Source organism: Leucoraja erinacea, chromosome 6 (assembly GCF_028641065.1).
Source record: "Leucoraja erinacea ecotype New England chromosome 6, Leri_hhj_1, whole genome shotgun sequence".
Classification (NCBI taxonomy): domain Eukaryota; kingdom Metazoa; phylum Chordata; class Chondrichthyes; order Rajiformes; family Rajidae; genus Leucoraja; species Leucoraja erinaceus.
In genome coordinates this window covers 12,324,121-12,349,585 of record NC_073382.1, presented here as the reverse complement: position 1 = coordinate 12,349,585, position 25,465 = coordinate 12,324,121, and the positions used below count along the sequence as shown (strand labels likewise).

The following is a 25,465-nucleotide window of genomic DNA, read 5'->3' as shown; positions in this document are numbered from 1 at the left end:
ATATTTTTTAAGGCAGAGATAGATAGATTCTTGATTAGTACAGGTGTCAGAGGTTATCGAGAGAAGGCAGGAGAATGGGGTCAGGAGGAAGAGAAAGATCAGCCATGATTGAATGGCAGAGTAGACTTGTTGAGCCAAATGGCCTAATTCTACTCCTATTCCTTACAACCATATAACAACCATATAACAATTACAGCACGGAAACAGGCCATCTCGGCCCTTCTAATCCGTGCTGAACACTTATTCTCCCCTAGTCCCATCTACCTGCACTCAGACCATAACCCTCCATTTCTCTCCCGTCCATATAACTATCCAATTTATTTTTAAATGATAAAATCGAACCTGCCTCCACCACCTCCACTGGAAGCTCATTCCACACAGCTACCACTCTCTGAGTAAAACAACCTTATGACCATATGATCATTTTGCATTGCAGCCCAGCAGTGAGCAACAGTAATGAGGGAGCGTTTCACCAACCATCGCTTACCTTGTAATCCAGGAAGTCCTTCTCTGCCCGATGTCCCGACCTGGCCTGGGAAACCTGGGGGCCCGGGGAGACCTTTTAGGCCCGTGAACCCCTTCTCTCCCTGTGGACCCGGGATGTCCAGGCCTGGGAAACCAGGGTCTCCCTTGGTTCCAGGGGGTCCAAGGTTTCCTATAGATTAGAAAGAATGATTATTACACCTTCCAAGGAGTTTTGCACAGAAATATAGACATTATTACAAATGATTGTCATGCATCTCACCCGATCCTTTATACAATATTCCTTTATACAATATATCCTTTCCAGAAATGGACCTGGCTCTCTCTGATCATTTTTCTCTCTCGCTATTCTTCCTTCCTTTGCTATTTGGGTCAGCTAATAGTGGCCAGACATGTACAGTAAACATTATACATGCTGATGTGCAGAAAGGCCTTGGAGACAAATTCAGAGTTCCCCGAAAATGAAGTCAAAGGTGAGACCACACCTGGAGTATTGCGTAGAGTTTTGGTCTCCTAATCTGAGGAAAGACATTCTTGCCACAGAGGGAGTAAGAAGGATTCACCAGACTGATTCCTGGGATGTCAGGACTTTCATATAAAGAAAGACTGGATAGACTCGGCTTGCACTCGCTAGAATTTAGAAGATTGAGGGGGGATCTTATAGAAACTTACAAAATTCTTAAGGGGCTGGACAGGCTAGATGCAGGAAGATTATTCCCGATGTTGGGGAAGTCCAGAACAAGGGGTCACAGTTTAAGGATAAGAGGGAAGTCTTTTCGGACCGAGATGAGAAAATCATTTTTTACGCAGAGAGTGGTGATCACTCGGGATCAGGGGGTATGGAGAGAAGGTAGGTATGGGATACCGTGTTGGATGATCAGCCATGATCACATTGAGTGGCGGTGCAGGCTCGAAGGGCCGAATGGCCTACTCCTGCGCCTATTTTCTATGTTTCTATATGGTGGTGAGGAAGGCAGTTAGCAGAAGAAAGCTAACTACCTTCATAGATAAATGCATTGAGCATTTGAGTTGTGACATCATGTTTCAAGGCATTGGTGAGTTTGTGTGCAGTTCTGGTTACCTGCTGAAAGGGTGTAGTGGTGGTCGAAAAATGCAGGAGAGATTCACCAAGATATTGCTTGAATAGTTACAAGGAGAGGTTGGATTAGCTGGGATTGTTCTCACTGGAGTGCAAGAGGTTGAGGGGTTTATAACGTTATGAGAGATGTAGATAAATAGACGGACACAGGGTTTTTCCAAGAGTGAGAGTCCAAAACTAGAGGACATAGGTTTAAGATGAGAGAAAAAAGATTTAAAGAAGATCAGAGGGGGCAGTATTTTCACACAGTAGGTGATGGTGTATGGAACAAGCTGCCAGATGACGTGGGACAGAAATATACAATCATAGCAATTAAATAAATATTTGGAGAAGTATCTAGACAGGAAAGGAATGGAAGGATATGGGCCATATACATGAAAATAAGGTAACATAGACGGGCATCTTGGTTAATATGGAGGAGTTGGGCTTGCTTCTATGCTCTGTGTTATGACTTCGACCGCTCCTCTCTTCATGGTGCCTCAGTAGGTGTGTCTGGCAGAATGGTGCTGGTTCAAACTCTGCTCCAGGGACTTGAACTCAGGCATTCAACACCCCCGCTGGGTCTTCTAGGTGTCAGATACCAAACCGCATTCTTGCTTCCCCTCTCATGACCACAGAGAGAGCACGAGTTCTCAAGATACACTGCCCAATATTAGTAGCCCAAAGGTGACCTCCCTGAGGCATGATGCTGCTCAATGTCACCGCCTCATCCACGGGTTCTTGCCGCCTGCAAACAGCATTCTACGATGGCTCTTGTTTTAGGCGGCACGGTGGTAGAGTTGCTGCCTTGCAGCGCCAGAGACCCAGCTTCGATCCTGATCGCGGGTGCTGTCTATGCGGAGTTTGTACGTTCTCCACATGACAGCGTGGATTGTCCCGGGGTGTTTTGGTTCCCTCCAACACTCCAAAGATGGTTAATTTGGCTTCTGTAAATTGTAAACAGTCCCTAGTGTGTAGGATTAATGCTTGTATATGGGGATCGCTGGTTGGTGCCTAGTCCGTGGCCAAAGGGCGCATTTACTCTATTTTAAATTGAAGCTTCCACTGATGGCTATGAGTGGCTGTGAAGGTGTGGTGCACAAGGTCCGCACATACCTAACGGGCCGGATGGTCCACGTGGTCCTGGCTCGCCCGGTCGGCCTGGCAACCCACTTCCCGGAGGTCCTGGAGGTCCCGGACGGCCCGGAGCACCTCCTGTACCAATGTTACCTGCAAGAAGAAAGAAACCAGACACGGATGTGAAGGTGGCTTGCGGATACTTTTCACGGACCGTCCAAGCAAGACCTAAGATGCTGGTTTACCCAGGGAAGACACAAAAAGCCGGTGTAACTCAGCGGGTCAGGCAGCATCTCTGGAGTAAAGGAAGTTCGAGGCCCTTCGTCAGACTGAGAGTCAGAGGAGAGGGAAACTAGAGGCACGAACAGCAACAGAACAAAGCAGATGGCACCGATTGGTCAAAGAGCCCACAATGCTCCATTGTTGGCTGAGGAGGAGGTGAAAATGAAGGGATATGAACAGTGAAACGGGCAAAAGGATTTGAGTATAGGAGCAGAGAGGTTTGACTGCAGTTGTACAGGGTCTTGGTGAGAACACACCTGGAGCATTGCATTCAGTTTTGGTCTCCAAATCTAAGGAAAAACATTCTTGCCATAGACGGAGTACAGAGAAGGTTCACCAGACTGATTCCTGGGATGGCAGGACTTTCATATGACGAAAGACTGGATAGACTCAGCTTGTACTCGCTAGAATTTAGAAGATTGAGGGGGGATCTTATAGAAACTTACAAAATTCTTAAGGGGTTGGACAGGGTAGATGCAGGAAGATTGGGGAAGTCCAGGACAAGGGGTCCCAGTTTAAGGATAAAGGGGAAATCCTTTAGGACCGAGATGAGAAAAACATTTTTTACACAGAGAGTGGTGAATCTCTGGAACTCTCGGCCACAGAAGGTAGTTGAGGACAGTTCATTGGCTATATTTAAGAGTGAGTTAGATGTGGCCCTTGTGGCTAAAGGGATCAGGGGGTATGGAGAGAAGGCAGGTACAGGATACTGAGTTGGATGATCAGCCATGATCATATTGAATGGCGGTGCAGGCTCGAAGGGCCGAATGGTCTACTCCTGCACCTATTTTCTATGTTTCTATGCTCTAAGACAACTGGGGTGGGGGAGGGACGGGGAGAGAAGGAACACACGGGTTACTTGAAATCAATATTCATACCGCTGGGTTGTAAGCTGCCCAAATGAAATATGAGATGCTAATCATTTGACCGTGGCAGCCAAGGGCAATCGTCATGTAGACCCCCCCCCCCCCCCCCCCCCCCACATCCTGGCAGCACAATGATCAGGGACTCAAATGGACGCGTCGCATGAAAACCAGGGGGAGCGCGGAGGTCAGAGAATCCTGTGGCGACTCAACATCGACACCCCAAGGCCCCCCTCGATCTACAAAGCATAATTCAGGAATGTTGCAACAAATCACAGAAGGGACAACACCATCCAGGACATATCCCGCCTCACATTTCGCTTGGGCAGCTTGTAACCCAGTAGTATGAACGTTAATTTCATGTAACCCCTGCAGTCCCTCTCTCCCCCATCCCCCACCCTAATTATCCTACAAGTTCCGCTGTTCACATCCTTTGTTATCACCTCTTCCCCAGCCAACAATGGGCCATTATGGACTCCACCTTTCCTTGGTCATCTGTTGCCAGCCCGGCTTTGTTCTGGCCTTTTCTTACCTGCAGCTCCATCCCCTCTACTTTCAGTCTAAAGGAGGGTCCCGGCCCGAAATGTCACCCATTAGTTTTTCTCCCGAGATGCTGCCTGATCCATTTAGTTACTCCAGCCCCTTGTGACCATCCAGGACAAAGCAACTCACTTGGTTGGCACCACCCCAAATACACCCTCCCTCCACCACACAGTGGCCAACGAGTTTGATCACTGCTATTTGTAACAATATGTAATATATGTAGGCCCTATCTGTATCAGCACTGACCAGGGCATAAACCTAGAGATGATCTAAAAAGTGTGCAATGAAAGCCATTGACAGATAGGGCCGCAAACCTGGGAGTTTTACCCAGCACAGACCCTCACTGGCTCAGCCAATAACCCCATTTGAAATGCCTTGTAGCCTGTTTAAAAAAAAATATCTTTATTAGAAGCAAACACATATTATAAACATTTCATGTATATCAGCCGTACATTGTTAATGTTCTCAATTGTGGATTGGTTCTGCTTCTAGTTTTTTTTTAAAGATAGGAAGTAAGAGAGAAAGAGGAAAAAAAACACACAAATGTCAAGATTTAAAAAAAAACGGAATGGTTTACTAATAATACATCTTTGGAGATTGGTTCGTGGATTATAAAGTATAATTTTTCATCTAATCCCGAATTCAAGCTTCGGTTAGGTCCCCGTGCTGGACTGATCTACCCCTTCAAATAGTCAATGAATGTAGACAATATTCTAACATAAAGTTCTTGTTTGTCCATTAAGACAAATCTGTTTCTTTCCAGGTGTAGGGTCTCCGACATTTCCATAATCCACATTTTAATTGTGGGGGTTGGTGTAGCCTGTTTTTAAATCAAAGGTGCTCCACTGCCGGGCTGTAATAAGAGCCGGCAGTGGAACCAGGATCGCGCTCGGAGAAGGCAGCCTGGCTCCTGTGAGTCCCTGATGACTGGGAATCTAAGAGAAGGATGGAGGGAGTTGGCGATGGCGGTGGACGCTGGACACAACGCCCGGTAAGAATAACTATGGGGGCGGGGGGGAATATTACCTTCCGTATCCTCAAGGTCGGCTGCAGGAGCTGCTGCTCCGGGGAGCACGGTCTGAAGAGGAGCCATGCAAGGAGCGGGACAACGGTTCGTGGGATGACTGGAATGGAGGTGACAGCTGCAACGAGCCTTTCATCCAGCTGCAGCTGGGACTGTAAACTGGTGCTAGAAATGCGCCTCTTGCACATGGACTCAGTCGGATCTTCTGTACATCCTGTACTAACCGGGGGATCGCACTTATGAATGGTGATAGTCTTGCTGATCTGTACGCAAAAAAAAAGTATTTCGCTGTATCTTGGTACACTGTGATAATACAGACACCGCTCAGAAAGAGCGTGTGTGGTACTGGCTGGGAGGAACAGCAGGAGCTGAGGCTGGTGGTGCTGAGGAAAATGCGCTCACACCGCTCGCTGCCATTGGGTCTCAACCCTCACCTGAAGCTTCACCTCACACTCACCTTTAATGCCTTGGAACCCAGGGAGACCTTGCTGTCCTGGTCCGCCCGGTATCCCGGGGAATCCCGGATCCCCTTTAGGTCCTGGAATCCCATCCAGTCCATGAGCGCCTGGATATCCCTGTGGCCCTTGAAGTCCCAATCCCGGCAGTCCCTGGATTCAGAGAAAAGGGTGATCAGCCCGCATCAGAGAATGATGGTGAGCGGAGGGGGAGAGCGAGTAGGGAGAAACAAGGAGTGGTGGGGAAGGAGGGGGAGAGGGAGACGACGAGGGGGAGAGGAGAGGATATTGATCATGTAATTAATGGATAACTGTGGACTCAGCACAGATCTCCCTGCACCGCTTGTTACAAGCCTCCAGTCTGATAAACAACCCTTCACCACTACACTCACAAAGTCCATCAACAGGCATTGGGACCACCACAGAGCTCACAGTTTAAGGATAAGGGGGAAATCCTTTAGGACCGAGATGAGAAGAACATTTTTCACACAGAGAGTGGGGAATCTCTGGAATTCTCTGCCACAGAAGGTAGTTGAGGCCAGTTCATTGGCTCCTGGGATGTCAGGACTGTCTTATGAAGAAAGACTGGATAGACTTGGTTTATACTCTCTAGAATTTAGGAGATTGAGAGGGGGTCTTATAGAAACTTACAAAATTCTTAAGGGGTTGGACAGGCTAGATGCAGGAAGATTGTTCCCGATGTTGGGGAAGTCCAAGACAAGGGGTCACAGCTTAAGGATAAGGGGGAAATCCTTTAAAACCGAGATGAGAAGAACTTTTTTCACACAGAGAGTGGTGAATCTCTGGAACTCTCTGCCACAGAGGGTAGTTGAGGCCAGTTCATTGGCTATATTTAAGAGGGAGTTAGATGTGGCCCTTGTGGCTAAGGGGATCAGGGGGTATGGAGAGAAGGCAGGTACGGGATACTGAGTTGGATGATCAGCCATGATCATATTGAATGGCGGTGCAGGCTCGAAGGGCCGATTGGCCTACTCCTGCACCTATTTTCTATGTTTCTATCCCCAGGCATTGGGCCCACCATGGGAGGTCCATCAGCTGGGCATTGGGACCATCCCAGCTGGCTTTAGGCCCACCACAGGTCCATTAACTAGCATTGGGACCACCACAGATAGTCCATCAGCTGGCATTTAGACCCCAATGGAGGGTCCACCAGCTGGCAGAGAGAGAGCCTGTCTCAGCTCCAGAATATACGGCCAGCTCACTGGTGACTGGGGTTACTGCAGAGTTAAAGGAGGGGTTATTGCAGGTGGGGTTCATGGATGACCTTCTCTCCTGGGAACCCAGGTGCACCAGGCAGACCATCTTTTCCAGCGAGTCCAGGAATTCCAGGATGACCCAGATCTCCAGGAATTCCATCCGCACCTGGAGAAGCAAAGGAGGCACTGTTAGACCTGCACTGAGAGGAGGGAGTAGAGAGAGAGTGTATGTGTGCGCGCGCCCGTGCGCGCGCCCGTGTGTGTGTGTGTGTGCGTGTGTGTGTGTGTGTGTGCGTGTGTGTGTGTGTATGTATGTGTGTGTGTGCGTGTGTGTTTGTGCACGTGCATATATGTCTTTGTGTGCATATGTGTGTGTGCACACTTGTGTGTGCATGTGGATTTCTGAGTTACAATGGCATTTGTATGTGTGTGCGCTTATGTGTGCACATTTGTCCATCTGTGTGTGTGTGCATGTGTATTTTTGACAGTTACAATATGGGGTGGGATGGTTATGGGGGGAAAGGCTAGAAGATTCTGCAGCAGCACACATGGTTATGATATTGTATTCACACTGTCATTGTGCTGATATATTGACACAGTGCATGGTGTGTATACCAGGTTAGTGTGGAGCTCACATGGTTACAGTATGTGTGGAGCTGCTAAATCATGGTGGAGGGTTTGTAGATATGGTGTGTGGTTTGTAATTGCAGTCTGCTGTTTAGGACACAACATAGGTTTGTAGAAGATCTGATTTGAAGCTTCAATTTTATGGGAGAAATGTATACACTCGGTAAAGCACTGGTCAATGAGTGTTTGATATCAGTGATGTCCTGTTCAGTATTTGGGGGAGGGGTGTTGGGAAAAGCTGAGAGAGTACGCAGTTAGACTGAACAAGGCAGCAGATCAGATCCCTCGTGCTATGTTTTGCGAATTGGGAAAAGGAATCCTGATGGTTTGCTCAGTGATATGGAATCACCCGAGTTCCCAAGTCGTGTCAACAGGTAATGGATGGGCTGGTGGAAGGACCACAAAGCTGCAGTTATTTGAGACACATCGTAGAGATTTTTACACAGAGAGTGGTGAATCGGTGGAATTCTCTGCCACAGAAGGTAATTGAGGCCAGTTCATTGGCTAGATTTAAGAGGGAGTTAGATGTGGCCTTTGTGGCTAAAGGGATCAAGGGGTATGGAGAGAAGGCAGGTATGGGATATTGATTTGGATGATCAGACATGATCATATTGAATGGCGGTGCAGGCTCGAAGGGCCGAATGGCTTACTCCTGCACCTATTTTCTATGTTTCTATGTAGATAGTTGTTCATGATTGAGATATAGTGTGGGATGCACTATTACTGTGATGTACCATTATGGTGAAGGGTGTACTGTAATCATGTGACAAGTACCGTTACGTTGAGGGGTGTACCATTACAGTGTGGGGTGTACCGTTATGATGTGGGATTGTACTGTTATGATGAGGGATTTTACCGTTACCATATGGGGAGTATTGAAATCTTGTTGGTGTACATGTTACAGTATGGGGGTCTACTGCCATGGTATATGCTGTACTGCTCCTGTTTGGGCTATATTCTTATGGTATGGAATGTACCGTTACTATGTGGGGTATAGGTTATGGTGTAGATCATGCTCTAAGGGTGTGGGTATACCATTATAGCTTGGGGTTTGCCTTTCAAGAATCAGGAGTGGTCCAAGACTGGAAAACTGCAAATGTTAATCTGTTCAAGAAGGGTGCAAGGTAAAAGTGGGGAGAACTAGGCCAGTTAGCCCAGCTTCAGTGGGTGGTAATATTCTAGACTCTATTATTAAGGATGAATGGTGAATCTATGAATTCTGCCACAGATGGCTGCGCAAGATAAGTCTTTGAGTATTTTTAACGCAGAGATTGATAGGTTCTTGATTATTTAGTGTGTCAGTGGTTATGCGGAGAAGGTAGGAGAATGGGGTCAAGAGGAAAAGATGGATCAGCCAGATTGATTGATTGAATAGATTGATTGTACGGCGGAGTAGACTTGATGGGCCGAATGGCCTAATTCTGCTCCGATGTCTTATGAATGTATGGTGTGGGGTGTGGTGTTTCTGCCTGTGAAGTACTGTTACGATGGAGGTTGTTCTGTTACAGTATGGGATGCACCATTACCTTTCGCCCCAGTTGGGCCAGGAAATCCTATCCCAGGCAGCCCCGGATCCCCCTTTGGTCCAGTGGCTCCCTGAGGACCAAGGGGACCTGGCAGTCCAGGGTCACCTGTTGAGAAAGTCAACAAACATCTCAGCAACAGCCAAGATAGTACTGGCTTTGCACTCCACTCAGATGCAGTAGTGATACACAGAGCATTACACAACACTCACACACAACACCATCAGACATTGCTCACATATAACACCTTTACACTGTTCACACACAAGTGTTACACACAACCGACACAGAACAGTGTTGCATATCATCACAGACAAGTATTACACACCAGTCACATACAACAGTATCACACATTATTGATACACGACAGTGTCACATACACAACAGTATCTCACACGCAACAGTGTATCACACACACACACACACACACACACACACACACACACACACACACACACACACACACACACACACACACACACACACACACACACACACACACACACACACACACACACAAAATGGCGTTATCCACCCTCACATACCACAGCATTAGACACCCTCACACATAACAGTGTTACACCACACACATCGACCCAATGATATTACTTACCCAGCAGTATTACACATGCTCTGGGTGATTGTTCATATCAACGGATGGGGTTCTCTCTGTTTATGCAAGTATCATTACACAATAATGAAAGGCATAGATAGAGTGGATGTGGAAAGGATGTTTCCACTGGTGGGAGAGTCTAGGATCAGAGGTCATAGCCTCAGAATTAAAGGGCGCTCTTTTAGAAAGGAGGTGAGGAGGAACTTCTTTAGTCAGAGGGTAGATAATCTGTGGCACTCATTGCCACAGAGGACTGTGGAGGCCATCAGTGGATATTTTTAAGGCAGATTGACAAATTCTTGATTAGAACGGGTGTCAGGGGTTATGGGGAGAAGGCAGGAAAATGGGATTATGAGGCAGAGATCAGCCATGATTCAATGGCGGAATAGTCGATGGGCCGAATGGTCTGATTCTACTCCTATAGCCTGTGAACACGTGTGCATGCCGCGGTTAGGTGGGGTCTGAGGCTCTGACGTACCTCTGCTCCCTGGATGGCCATTCAGTCCCGGGGTGCCTGTGGCTCCAGCAGGTCCTGACACACCAATCGATTGCCCTGATTCACCTTTCAGACCTGTGGCAAGCAATATTAATGGAACAATCAGCAATGAATGAAATAATTGCAGTAAATCTATCAATGAACGTCAACCCTTTGTGGCCTGGCTGTGTGTGATTTTGATGCCAGGTTACTGGGTACAGTTGTGTTGTGTAGAATCAAGGGACTGCAGATACTGGTTTACCAAGGAAAGGCACAAATTCTGGAGTAACTCAGCGGGTCAGGCAAAATTCTTGGAGTACGTGGAGTACGAGGACCTTTTGGGTGAGGGCCGCTGAGGGAGGAGAGAAAGCTGGAAGGGCTGGAGGGGCAGGACTAGTTACTGCCTGTCGGAAGCGGATTTCCTCGGGCTGCTAGCTGATGAAGAAAAATTGATCGGGCTCCCGTTCCCGGTTTATTTTTTTTTAAATTCACTGGACAATTTAATAATTGGATTAAAATAAAGAGCGACTTCTAACGCCCTCAACGCCTACAACGTGACGGATCGCAAGAACGGGACAAAACAAAGGGTATTTACATATAATCTTACTTTTGGGATAGCTTTAATCAAATTTTACGTTGCGAAAATGTTATTTGGGCCCCATACGAACCGGCCATGATCTTTCCTGCCGATATGGGGGTTTCAAATTCACTGCAAATGCAACGTTCCAATCGATCGCATTCCAGAATTACCCACTCGCAAGATGATTAAAATGCTCCTTTTTTTTGGATAAATGTCATAAGCCGTCTAAATTGTCTATATTTTGTGTTATTCTCTCTCCAGAACCATTATTTTTAAACTAAATATTCACGTTTGAGTCACATGTATTGTGCAAAAAACAATAATTTTGCTAATATTTTGAGTGGATGTTTCTGGATTCATTTATGGGAATTAAACATTAAATTCCTTCCATTTGGCCTATAAGTTCATGACAGTGAGATTTAAAAATGATGTTATATTGTGAATTCTTGTGTGAATGTTATTTGGACACTTAGGCTATTAAAAAATGTTAACCTTTTCTTAAGAAATGGATAGATGTTTAGATCTAGTAATTGAATTTAGATTAATTTAATTGACTAAATTGATTTGGTGAAACTGATGAATATGAATTTCTTGTTGGGAATTTACTATTTGTTTTGGCGTTTAACTTTATCTATAATAACTGAACATTTCATTTCAGTTCTTTTCATTTTTAAGAAAGTTATGGACTTTTGACTGTCCTCGATCACAGCCTTTGAGTTAAGTCAATGGAAAAGCAATAGGGAACAAGATGCTAATTTCGAGTATGAAAATGGCCATAACTTTTTAAATACTGAAGATATGAAAGTGAATTAGGTATCAAATTAAACTTCTTTTTATCACTTATCTGATGGGATAAATTGCAGATTTAACTTTTAAAAACTCAAAATTTTGTAACATTGCTACTTTAGTATCACACGTGCAAATGCACAGTGAATGTTTTTCCTCACATACAGTTCAGTAAAGTATTGCCATACCTAAACATAATCCCAGATTAGCAAAGTGTACAGAAATGGTCCACTGAGCCTACATGTAAGAGGTGGCGCAATATCTCAAAAAACTTAAATCTAAAGTACAGATCTTTGTTGGCCAGCATTGTCCTCGGTGCTCTCCTCATGCAGCCACTGATACGAATTCTCTGTTTACTGTATCCCGGCTGCTTGCAGGCATCTCCGCTGTTATCATGATCCACCCAGCGGAGTGGACCAGGACTCACCTAGTGCCCCAGGTAGTCCAGGACGTCCTGGGAAGCCCTGGATGCCTTTTTCTCCTGGGAAGCCTCGTTCTCCCGCTCCTGGACGGCCCGGAGGTCCCTGGTCTCCTCGTAGACCATTAATCCCCGGGGACCCGGACAGTCCTGGTTCTCCCTTGAAGCCAATTGTTGCCTAAGAGTGAGAGACAGACAGTTAGCAGCTGGACACTGATGTTCCCTAAATGATCAACCCTCAATGCCGGCTGGAGTAATATTGGGCATGTGTTGGAAGGAATTGTAGATGCTGGTTTGCATTCAAGATAGACACAAAACGATGGAATAACTCAGCGGATCAGGCAGCATCTTGGGGTGGGAGATTGCAACCTTCACGTGGTCCGCCCTGTTTCGCCGAATGCAATCAACCTGGTGCGCACAATCAAATGAGATGAAATAGAACAAATTGTCTTACAACTTTAGGCTGTGCACGCCATACGCAAGAAGAAGAAGCAGCATCTCTGGAGAAAAGGAATAGTTACTATTTTGGATCGAGACCATTCTTCAGACTGAGAGTCAGGGGAGAGGGAAACTAGAGGTATGAGAAGGTACAGAACAAATCCGAGTTGGCACCGATGGCCCGTGAACGGTGGAGCCCACAATGGTCCATTGTTGGCTGTGGAAGAGGTGATAATGAAGGGATATAAACAGTGAAACTAGCAGGAGCACTCGGGTGGAGGAGGGATGGAGAGAGAGGGAATGCAAGGGAACATCACCTATTCTTATTTATCAGAGATGCTGTCTGACCCACTGAGTTACTTCAGCATTTTGTGTCTAAACATTGGGCTTGTGGTCTTTTCCCACCTCGTGACCAGGAGTGAGATGGGGGGGGTGTCCAGGACTATGACAGCAACTGGCGAGGTCATTCAATAGGTGCTGGGCAGTGATGTGGGCGTGAGTGTGGTGCCCTAGCAAACGTGCAGCAAGGCTATCTAGTACCTCCAACACTGCGACCACTTACTGCAGTGGAGACTCTGGTACCAGAGGGAGTTGCACTACACAGCCTCTTGCACTGGACCCCATGACTGACATTGTGGCCCACACTGGTACTGCATCCTCACGGAGTCCTGGGAAGCCCTGGATTCCTTTCTCTCCCGCAAGGCCAGGTTCTCCCTTAGTCAGGGGACCCTGATCTCTTGGTAGTCCATGAATACTCGTTTAGGATGTAAATGGGAATATGAATAGGACTTTTGGCCCATCCTGGGTGGGCCAGCTTGGAGGTCCCTGACTCCTTTCCACAGCCCTAGCACCTGAAAGAGAGTTTAACCTGTTGGCACAGGGCAGCACGGTGGTGCAGCGGCACAGCAGTGGAGTTGCTACATTGCAGCGCCAGAGACCAGCGCCGATCCTGACTACAGGTCTGCACAGTTTGCACATTCTCCCCGTGACCTGCGTGGGTTTTCTCGGGGATCTCCAGTTTCTTCTCACACTCCAGTTTCCTCCCACACAACGAGACCAGGGTGTTCCTGTACATATGTCACTGCGAGTAAGCATGCAGGTACAACACGCGGTGAAGAAAGCTAATGGCATGTTGGCCCTCATAATGAGAGGAGTTGAGTATAAGAGCAAAGAGGCTCTTCTGCAGTTGTACAGGGCCCTAGTGAGACCACACCTGGAGTATTGTGTGCAGTTTTGGTCTCCTAATTTGAGGAAGGGCATTCTTGCTATTGAGGGAGTGCAGCGTAGGTTCACGAGGTTAATTTCCGGGATGGCGGGATTGTCATATGATGAAAGAATGGAACAACTGGGCTTGTATTCACTGGAGTTTAGAAGGATGAGAGGGGATCTTATTATAGAAACATAAGGGATTGGACACGCTAGATGCAGGAAACATGTTCCCGATGTTGGGGGAGTCCTGAACCAGGGGCCGCAGTTTAAGAATAAAGGGTAGGCCATTTGGAACTGAGATGAGGAAAAACTTTTTCACACAGAGAGTTGTGAATTTGTGGAAGGCAGTGGAGGCCGATTCACTGGATGCATTCAAAAGGTAGTTAGATAGAGCTCTTAGGGCCGGCGGAATCAAGGGATATGGAGAGAAGGCATGAATGGGGTACTGATTGTGGATGATCAGCCATGATCACATTGAATGGCAGTGCTGGCTCGATTGGCCGAATGGCCTACTCCTGCACCTATTGTCTATGTATCGATGTATCCAAAGACGTACACGTTTGTAGGCTGATTGGCTTGGTATAATTGTAGATTGTCCTAAGTGTGTGTAGCACTAAGTGTTAGTGTGCAGGGTTCGATAGTCAGTGTGGACTCGGTGGGCTGAAGGGCCTGTTTCTATGCTGTATCTCTCAACTAAACAAAATGAATCTAAACTCTCAGCGGTATCCACGATGACAGAGTTAGGAGGAGGGAGCGCAGGGGCAGGGGAGGTGTGGAGGACCTGTGGTGATGCCAGGCCTCTCTCGCTCATCTCTAGCCATGTGGGAGAGTGGGTTCAAGGAGTTGCGTGGGGTATGTGGCTAGCACCCCCCTGGGCCAACTCTGCCACCAGCCCCAAACCCAAACCCCCTGACCCCTGCCCCACGGTCCCCGTTACTTACAGGCTCACCCTTGAGCCCTGGCTGTCCGGGGGCTCCATCTTTCCCGTGAATTCCATCCACTCCGGGCACTCCTGGTCTGCCCGGGAAGCCTCCCTCACCCTTGTCTCCTTTCAAACCCGGTAAAGCGTGGATGTCACCGGGGTCTCCTTTGGGTCCAGGGATTCCCATCCGCCCCGGGAAGCCGGGACCACCCTGGAAAAGGGAGAATCTGTCAGTCTACTATGCGACCAGACACAACTCGCACCCTACACACAGTGCTGCTCACCCTCAGCGCCACCCTTCCCACACTGTGCAACGCACCCTCAGTATTGCCCCTTGCTCCCCCCCCCTCCCCCAACACACAGTGTGACGCTCCCTCAGCACCACCCTCTCACAATGCAGTGCTCCCTAGGTGATCAAGTGGGCCATTTGGCCCCTCTACTCCATGCTCATCTTCTGCTCCCCTTCAGCCTCTCCCACCCCTTTCCATCTGCTTCCATTGCCAATCTCTACCCCATGCTCCCTCCTGTGTCCATCCAGATTTTTACTGAAACCCATCCCCACAACCCCTCCCTGCGAGGGCGAGTTCTCCATTCTCCATGCTCTCTGTATACACGTTTCCCCTCAGTTCCACATGTTATTTATCGCACTGCCCTACATCAAAGTGTCCCGGCTCTGGTTTCCCACAAGAGGGAGTGTCCTCTATCCACTGACCCGCTCAAATGCTTTATTGACTTGAAGGGACGCACAGCAAACCCATTCATCTCCCCCTCCCCACCCCCCACTCCTCCCCCCCAAATGCTCTCAGCTCTGCAGTCATCCTTCCCTCAGGACCTTCTGGCCTGTCACGTGGGCATTCCCTGATTCGAATACAAGTCTGTGGCACTGAAAGTAACAATACTCACGGGTTGCCCTGGGAATCCGACTCTTCCTGTTGTTCCTTGGTCTCCCTTGATCCCTGGGAAACCAGGATCACCTGTAAATTACCAACATAAAAGAATTTGAAAAGTGAAACTGTTCTCTGTAATCAGCATTCTTTCTCCAGATTGGTCACAGGTACTCTGAGGCTCAGACTGATTATCCCGACCAGATGCAAAGTCACATCATAGCGTCAAACAGCAAGAAAATAAGCTCTTAGGCCCAAACTTTTCCATATCCTCCAACATCTAAGCTAATCCCATTGATCCACATTTGTGTCATATCCCTTGTAGGGAGATGTTGAGTAGGCCGGGACTCTATTCCTTGGAGCACAGGAGGATGAGGGCTTATCTCATAGAGATGTATAAAATCACGAGAGGAATAGTTCGGGTATATGTGCAGTCTCTTGCCCAGAGTATGGTAATCGTGGATCAGAGGGTATAGGTGTAAGGTGAAGGTAAAATGATTTAATAGGACTCAGAGCGGTAACATTTTCACACAAGGGGTGGTGGGTGTATGCAACAAGCTGCCAGAGGAGGTAGTTGAGGCAGTGATTGTCGCAATGTTCAGGCAAGTACATGGATAGGACAGGCTTGGAATGGCCGCGGGACTCTGCGAGCGCACGCCGGGGGCTCTAACACCAAGACCCGGTGTGCGACCTTGCATCACCCGGCGTGGCTTTAATGGCCGCGGGACAATCGCCATCGCCAGCCGTGGACTTTGACTTTGACTCTGACATGGGGGGGGGGGAGAGTGCAGTGGAGAGATAAGTTTATTTGACCTTCCATCACAGCGATGTGATGGATGTTTATGTAAATAATGTTGTGTCTTGGGTCTATGTGTTTGTAATGTATGGCTGCAGAAACGGCATTTCGTTTGGACCTCAAGGGGTCCAAATGACAATTAAATGTATCTTGTCTATCTTGTATCTTGGACAGATATGGGCCAAATGCAGGCAGGTGGGACTAGTGTAGCAGGGACATGTTGGCCAGTGTGGGCAAATTGGGCCAAAGGGCCTATTTCCATGCTGTAGGACTCTATGCCTCTATAAACCTTTCTTATCCATGTACCTGTGAAATCGGTACTAGTTGTCCCTCCCTCACTCTGAGTGTTGCTTGTACTGGGGCCTCTGCATTGTTGTAACAATGTCCAATGCAAGCAAGATTCTCATTTAGCTGTACCTCACCGAACATGGCAATAAACGCAACTGGATTTGACTTGAGTTGGTCAGTCCATCTGCCCACCCTTCTCATTCCTTAATCCACATCCATCAGCTCATCTCTCCAGTCTGAAGAAGCGTTCCAACCCAAAATATAACCTATTCCTATTCTCCTATCCAGAGATGCTGCCTGACCCGCTGAGTGACTCCAGCAATTTGAGTCTATCTGTAATAATGGCTCAGCTCTTACCTCTCCATTAGCACAGCCTAACCTAGTGACAAGTCTGATAGACCTGCATGTCAAACCATTTTCACTCTACTGAAGTTCTCACCCTTTAACTGCTTCTATTAAACCCTATAATAAATAATCTCATTTGCAACATCCTTTCGGTGACACTGATCACACCCCATCCCTCCCTCAGACTCTCTGCAACTTAAAACCATCTTGTTTTCTGTCATTTCCAGACATGAAACACACTTTGTGCATCTCTCTCTCTCTCTCTCTCTCTCTCTCTCTATTTCCACAGATGCTGCCGAACTTGCTAAGTGTTTCCTGCGGTTTCCGTTTTTAGTTTTGGTATCACGAGATATGTGATGAGTAATACTGGGGCCACACAGCAATGACTAACATCAGGCAAGCAAACAACTTCCCACTCATATGATACAGATGATATTCCTCTGTATTATCATCATCAATTCATCATTATATATCACTGCCCCTTGTTTATCAGTGGAACAATGCCCCAGCTATCTCTCCCCAACAAGCTTTCACACAGGGTTCTGCAAAAGTTCACAAAGATAGCTCACCTTCTCAGGAGCTTTGGGATGTTGGCCCTCATCCTATGGGTGATTGCAAAAACTTAGCACTGCTCTAGCAGCATATCGTTCCATTGCAGAGGGCTGCACGCGTGCACTCACCTGTTCTACCAGGAGGGCCTTGGGGACCCGTTGGCCCTGACAGCACGGTTGCATTGCAGTGGAAGCACGTATCTCCCTTGACCCCTGTAAGGAAATCCACATCATTAATATCATTACTGGATGATTGCAACTCTACTGCTGTGCCACTCTGCCAACCCTCTTGAGGTAAAGAGCAAAGTTTCATTAACCTGTACGATATTTACTTTCTACCTGGACCACCAAGATGTATCAGTTTCTGACCCTTGTGCCCACTAGAGCTGGTTCGTTAAGAAGAACCATTATATTTTCAATTAACCCTCGCAAGGATAGGAGGAGTAAAGTGGAGAGTACAGAGATGTTGGGGTCAGAGTGCAGAGTCATAAAGCGGGGAAACAGGCCATTTGGCACACCGAGTCCACACTGACCATCGAGCAGCCATCTACACTAATCCCATTTCATTCTGCCCACATCACCTTCATCTCCCCCCCCTGATTCTACTACACATCAACATACACGCAGCAATTTACAATAATCTATTAACTTAAAACTTGTCCATCTTTGTGATGTGGGAGGTAGCTGGAGTACCCGGGTGGGGAGGCGGGGGGGGGGGGGGGGGGGGGGAAAACCCATGTAGCCACAGGTAGAATGTGCAAACTCCACACATACAGCACCCAGGGTCAGGCTCGAACCCTGGTCTCTGGTGCTGTGAGGGGCAGTGGTTCCACCTGAAGAGAAGGTTAAGAAGGGATTTAATAGATGTATCCAACACTGGGAAGGGCTTCCATGGAGTAGGTAAGGTGAAACTGTTCAATAGTGATCAGAGCATGCAGAGTGAGCCAGAGGGGGGGAGGGGTTGTGAGGATGTCATTCACAACGCAGCAGGTTGCGAAATAATTTTTAAAGGGAGAAATCCTGTAAAAAGAGAGGAGTGCAGGTCTGCGGGAGAGCAGAATGTGGGCTGATGGGCTGAATGGCCTTCAACTTGGTTGTGAGATTCAACTTGAACAGGAGATGTGTAGTGGTTGAAAACTCATCCTTCAAGACATCATGTGAACTGATGGGACAACCGAGGTGTAAAGAACCTCATTTGCCCCGTATACCTCACACCCACCCTTCCCAGCCTTGTGTCATCCATAACACAACTGTGGATGCCAAGTCAATGGATATTTTTAAGGTGAAGATTGAGAGATTCTTGATTAGTGAGGGTGTCAGGGGGTCGTGGGGCGAAAGCAAGGATAGGTCAGCCATCATTGAATGGCGGAGTAGACTTGACGGTCCGAATGGCCTAATTCTGCTCCTAGAAATTATGAACTTGCTAGAAAACCACACATCAACTCACCTTTCATTCCCGTTTCTCCTTGGAAACCACGAGATCCCTCAGCACCCTTTGGTCCAGGCACACTTGTACAATCTTCGTTAGACACTGAGAGAACACAAAATGAAATAATGAATGGTTTTACGATTAGAGAACACCATCTTGCATGGTTCGACTGCTCCTCCTGTCCTCGTGTCCACCGGTAGCCAAGGACCCAGATCTGCCTCTCTTCAGGAAAGCCTTACATGTCTACTTCACCTTTCCTCAACTCCAACCTCCTCAACGTTCGCGCACTCCAAGGAGTACCCTGAGCACTTGAAGCATTTTCTGGATATCAGTCACCGTTACATAGAAACATAGAAACATAGAAATTAGGTGCAGGAGTAGGCCATTCGGCCCTTCGAGCCTGCACCGCCATTCAATATGATCATGGCTGATCATCCAACTCAGTATCCTGTACCTGCCTTCTCTCCATACCCCCTGATCCCCTTGGCCACAAGGGACACCTCTAACTCCCTCTTAAATATAGCCAATGAACTGGCCTCAACTACCCTCTGTGGCAGAGAATTCCAGAGATTCACCACTCTCTGTGTCAAAAAAAGTTCTTCTCACCTCGGTTTTAAAGGATTTCCCCCTTATCCTTAAGCTGTGACCCCTTGTCCTGGACTTCCCCAACATCGGGAGCAATCTTCCTGCATCTAGCCTGTCCAACCCTTAAGAATTTTGTAAGTTTCTATAAGATCCCCTCTCAATCTCCTAAATTCTAGAGAGTATAAACCAAGTCTATCCAGTCTTTCTTCATAAGACAGTCCTGACATCCCAGGAATCAGTCTGGTGTACCTTCTCTGCACTCCCTCTATGGCAATAATGTCCTTCCTCAGATTTGGAGACCAAAACTGTACACAATACTCCAGGTGTGGTCTCACCAAGACCCTGTACAACTGCAGTAGATCCTCCCTGCTCCTATACTCAAATCCATTTGCAATGAAAGCTAACATACCATTCGCTTTCTTTACTGCCTGCTGCACCTGCATGCCTACCTTCAATGACTGGTGTACCATGACACCCAGGTCTCGCTGCATCTCCCCCTTTCCCAATCGGCCACCATTTAGATAATAGTCTGCTTTCCCGTTTTTGCCACCAATCGTTACATCGTGAGAAGCGAAGCAGCTAATCAACACCTAGCAAGATCCCACAAACAAATGATCCATTTTGTTTCTTCGTGTTTAAGAAGGAACTGCAGATGCTGGAAAATCGAAGGTACACAGAAATGCTGGAGAAACTCAGCGGGTGCAGCAGCATCTATGGAGCGAAGGAAATAGGCAACGTTTCGGGCCGAAACCCTTCTTCAAACTGATGGGGGGTGGCGGGGAGAAGGAAGGAAAAAGGAGGAGGAGGAGCCCGAGGGCTGAGGGATGGGAGGATACAGCAAGGGTTAATAAAATTGGGAGAATTCAATGTTCATGCCCGCAGGATGCAGGCTCCCCAAGCGGAATATGAGGTGCTGTTCCTCCAATTTCCGGTGTTGCTCGCTCTGGCCATGGAGGAGACCCAGGACAGAGAGGTCGGATGGGGAATGGGAGGGGGAGTTGAAGTGCTGAGCCACCGGGAGGTCAGGCTGTTTCTTCTGCTGGCGTTGAACTCATTCCAGTTTGCTGCATCCAACCATCCTTCAGGTCCGAGTGAGGAAAGGTTGGGTGATATCGGCCTGTTTATTTCGCAAAACACGCTTTCACAATCTTAATCTCCAAAGTCATGTCACAGTCACATGGGTGCTAGCCAGGTGTTCCGAGGAGTAAATATCACCAGCAACTTGTCCTGGTCCAGCCATATCGAAGTAATGATCAAGAAAGCACCCTTCGTTAGAAGGCTGAAAATGCTTGATCATCAAGCACAGTTTAACAGCTTAACAGTCTACCCATTCATTTATCGTGGATTATTGTTGTGACAGGCTGATATTTGCGTATGCTCACTGGCAGTGACTGGGGAGGGGTTATTTTTGGTATCTCATTTTTCTTTTATTGTTGTTGTCTTGTTACATGTTAGCATAAGTTGTTTTTTATTTATTCTTTTCGTACACTCTCTGTAACAAATAGTAAATTAAAAAGATTTTGATTTAAAATAAAAGAAGGCTGAAGAGGTTTGCCATGTCTCTCAACAACTTTCACCAACTTCTACAGATGCAACATAACCATATAACCATATAACAATTACAGCACGGAAACAGGCCATCTCGACCCTTCTAGTCCATGCCGAACACATAATCTCCCCTATTCCCATATACCTGCGCTCAGACCATAACCCTCCATTCCCTTCCCATCCATATAACTATCCAATTTATTTTTAAATGATAAAAACGAACCTGCCTCCACCACCTTCACTGGAAGCTCATTCCACACAGCTACCACTCTCTGAGTAAAGATGTTCCCCCTCATGTTACCCCTAAACTTCAGTCCCTTAATTCTCAAGTCATGTCCCCTTGTTTGAATCTTCCCTACTCTCAGTGGGAAAAGCTTTTCCACGTCAACTCTGTCTATCCCTCTCATCATTTTAAAAGTCCCCCCTTAACCTTCTGCGCTCCAAAGAATAAAGCCCTAACTTGTTCAACCTTTCTCTGTAACTCAGTTGCTGAAACCCAGGCAACATTCTAGTAAATCTCCTCTGTACTCTCTCTATTTTGTTGACATCCTTCCTATAATTAGGCGACCAAAATTGTACACCATACTCCAGAATTGGCCTCACCAATGCCTTGTACAATTTTAACATTACGTCCCAACTTCTATACTCAATGCTCTGATTTATAAAGGCCAGCACACCAAAAGCTTTCTTTACCACCCTATCTACATGAGATTCCACTTTCAGGGAACTGTGCACCTCTGTTCACCTACATTCTTCAATTCCCTACCATTTACCATGTACGTCCTATTTTGATTTGTCCTGCCAAGATGTAGCACCTCACACTTATCAGCATTAAACTCCATCTGCCATCTTTCAGCCCACTCTTCCAACTGGCATAAATCTCTCTGTAGACTTTGAAACTCTACTTCATTACCCGCAACCCCACCTATCTTAGTATCATCTGCATACTTACTAATCCAATTTACCACACCATCATCCAGATCATTGATGTACATGACAAACAGCAGTGGACCCAACACAGATCCCTGTGGCACCCCACTCGTCACTGGCCTCCAACCTGACAAACAACCATCCACCATTACTCTCTGGCATCTCCCATTCAGCCACTGTTGAATCCATCTTGCTACTCCACCATTAATACCCAACCATTGAACCTTCTTAACCAACCTTCCATGAGGAACCTTGTCAAAGGCCTTACTGAAGTCCATATACACAACATCCACTGCTTTACCCTCATCAATTTCCCGAGTAACATCTTCAAAGAATTCAAGAAGATTAGTCAAACATGACCTTCCAGGCACAAATCCATGTTGACTGTTCCTAATCAGACCCTGTTTATCCAGATGCTTATATATATTATCTCTAAGTATCCTTTCCATTAATTTGCCCACCACTGACGTCAAACTAACAGGTCTATAATTGCTAGGTTTACTCTTAGACCCCTTTTTAAACAATGGAACAACATGCGCAGTACGCCAATCCTCCGGCACTACTCCCGTTTCTAATGACATTTGAAAACATAGAAAGCATTTTGTTGGGATGAGTCACAGCATGGTTCGGGAACAGCTCCATCCACGACTGGAAGAAATTGCAGGATATTGTGGACGCTGCCCAGACCATCGCACAAACCAGCCTCCCTTCCATTGACTCCATCTACACTTCACGCTGCCTCGGCAAGGCCACCGGCATGATCAAGGACGCCTCACCCCGGCCACTCCCTCTTCTCCCCTCTCCCATTCGGCAAGAGGTACAGAAGTGTGAAAACTAGAGAACGGTCCTGGGATATTGTCCACCTCTTCGAAGACACTCGGACTACCTTTAACCTGACTTTATTGGACTTTACCCTGAACTAAATGTTATTCCCATTATCTGTAAACTGAGGATGGCTCAATTGGAATCATGCATAATCTTTCCGCTGACTGAAAAGACCAAAAAGGAACATGTAACACTAAACTAAACACACACCAAGCCTTATGCCGAACTACACATTTTATCTGTTAAACCGACAATGTTTTGGGTCAGGACTCTACTATGGATTGAATGGTCCCAACTCGAATGTCACCTGCCCATTCCCTCAACATGCTGCCTGAACCCCTGAGTTTCTCCAGCACCTTCGTCTTTGCTCAAGATTCCAGCATTTGCAACCTTTTGTGTCGACTATATGTCTGATATTTAGACAAGAGCAGATTCTGTCTCCCGCAAGATAAACTGTGACTATGCAACAAAGCTAGAGTCAAGTCTCACAAGGACAGGTCACTCCATCTTCTCCCCTCTCCCCCCAGGCAAGAGGTGTGGAAGTGTGAAAACGCACACATACAGATTCAGGGACCGTTTCTTCCCAGCTGTTATCAGGTAACGGAAACATCCTATTGCCAACCAGAGAGTGGTCCTGAGCTACTACCTACCTCATTGGAGACCCTCAGACTATCTCTAATTGGACTTTATCTTGCACTGATTGTTATTTCCTTTACCATGTATCTGTATGCTGTGGATTGCTTGGCTATAATCATGTTTTGTCTTTCCGCTGACTAGTTTGCGTGCGACAAAAGCTGTTCACTGTACCTCGGTACACGTGACAATAAACAAAACTAATTAACAGGTGGGTTTGTTGTTAATGTTGTTAACTAATTAACAGGTGGGTTTGTTGTTAACTGGCAATGAATAAATAATCGACGTACCTAGAGGTCCAGGGGGTCCGGGGGCACCAGGAAACCCCCTGATGCCGGCGTTCCCTGGTAAGCCTGGCTTTGATATTCCCGCCTCTCCTTTGTCACCTTTCAGGCCCCGTTCACCAGTGTATCCCGGCAGGCCTCTCTCACCTTGCAGGGGCAAACCTGGGTCCAAATTAAAGAAAAGTATTACTTTGCTCGCAGGAATATCTGGGGAAATACAAAAACAACATTCCACAGCCAGAAAACGTGGCCAAGAGTCTGGTCAGAGGCAAGGAGACAAGTTTGAAACCATTGGTGTAAGTGGCAAAACACAAAGTGCTGCAGGAACTCATTGGGTCAGGCAGCATCCGTGGAAGATATGGACAGACGATGCTTCGGGTCGGGACCCTTCCACGGGTCAAACCCAAAGCATTGTCTGATGCTATCTGGCCCTTTAAGTTCCTGTAGCACTTTGGGGTGCTGCTTAAGATTCCAGAATCTGCCGTCTCTTGTGTGTCCATTATTGTCAGTGGTCTGTTTTTGACCAGGTAAAGGACACACTATTTCTCCGATAGACGTGAAATTGGAGAATGAAGACTGTGGCAATCCTCTGCCTCTACCAAAGCTCCAAAGAAGCTCAACCAATTACCGAATTACTATTCAGCCACAAAAAGCCTTTACCTGGAGGGCCTGGTATTCCTATAATTCCCGGAGGGCCTGGATTGAGGGAAGAAGGATGAAGAGTTTTAGTGATCTTGAGAATGTTTGTTTCTACTAATGTTGAGTGTGGTATTTAGTCGGCAACAAGTGTCCCGTGTGCTCACCTGAAAAGCCTCGTTCACCTTTCTCTCCGGAGTAGCCTTGGACCCCCTGTATTCCTTGCGTGCCATGAATAGGCCTTCCTTGTTCATCAGTGATCTGCAAGAGGAAGGTCCATTGAGTGCCTTTGCTCTGATAAGACGGCCCAGAGTAATACGCAAGTACGTTGCCGGACAAGATCTAACTCCCACGTATGGACGTGCTCGATCATTGAAGGGGTCTGGAGAGTGGTACGGAGGGAATTCCGGTGCTCGGAGTCCAGACAGCCATAGGTACAGCTACTAATGATGGAGCAATGCAAACCGGGGATGGTGCAGAGAGATCTCAGAGGCTTGGCAGGTCAGAGGATGTGAGAGCACAGTGGGAGAGAGGAAGGCAAGACCAGAGGGATCTGAAAACAGGGATGAGTATTTTATGGGTGGTACCAGTGAGGAGGGAGTGGGGGGGGAGTAGGATGGAGCAAGTCAGGACTACACCACAGCAGAGCAGGGGATGTGTTCCCAGACAGAATATCAGGGAGTTATTCAACAGACTTTCTGGGTTCAGTCAAAAACTGAACCACAGTTAAGGGCTTTGAAGGTCGCTTACATACTGTTGCACAATTATACCTTGACTGTCACTGTCTGTTATCATAGTATGTATGCAAATTGCTGTGAAATTCAAACAAAACGATTTAAATCAAAAACTGAACCACAGCTGCTAAAGAGAGCTGATAAGGAGTCCCTGCGGGCCAATAAGATGACGGTCATTTCTTTGGGTTAGTGCAGTGATGTTAGGAGCCATAGCAAGACTGATCACCCGCAATTTGACTGGTGGAATTGCCGACGTGTTTAAGGACCAAGTGTCTTTGGAACTCACCCACTCAAGGGACGGTGGATGCTGACTGGATAGTTTTAGGACAGGGATAGGGAGATCATTCTTTTTAAGTAAGGGGGTGATTGGTTACTGGAGGCTTA

The 25,465-nt window shown here is 47.1% G+C and overlaps 1 protein-coding gene across 1 annotated transcript in view; it reads right to left on the bottom strand.

Annotated features, from left to right (window-relative positions):
* The window catches only part of LOC129697894 (collagen alpha-5(IV) chain-like), a 172,651-nt gene that overhangs the window by 31,997 nt on the left and 115,189 nt on the right, over nt 1-25,465 (bottom strand). Inside the window, exons 19-32 of the mRNA XM_055636616.1 lie at nt 24,515-24,608; nt 24,372-24,407; nt 23,718-23,873; nt 18,925-19,008; nt 17,607-17,690; nt 15,517-15,587; nt 14,633-14,824; nt 12,054-12,222; nt 10,264-10,356; nt 9,176-9,280; nt 7,091-7,188; nt 5,808-5,958; nt 2,678-2,791; nt 488-655 (exon numbers count right to left, since the gene is read on the bottom strand). Of these exons, the coding sequence (XP_055492591.1) occupies nt 488-655; nt 2,678-2,791; nt 5,808-5,958; nt 7,091-7,188; nt 9,176-9,280; nt 10,264-10,356; nt 12,054-12,222; nt 14,633-14,824; nt 15,517-15,587; nt 17,607-17,690; nt 18,925-19,008; nt 23,718-23,873; nt 24,372-24,407; nt 24,515-24,608 (1,615 nt within the window). The remainder of the gene's footprint in view (nt 1-487; nt 656-2,677; nt 2,792-5,807; nt 5,959-7,090; nt 7,189-9,175; nt 9,281-10,263; nt 10,357-12,053; nt 12,223-14,632; nt 14,825-15,516; nt 15,588-17,606; nt 17,691-18,924; nt 19,009-23,717; nt 23,874-24,371; nt 24,408-24,514; nt 24,609-25,465) is intronic.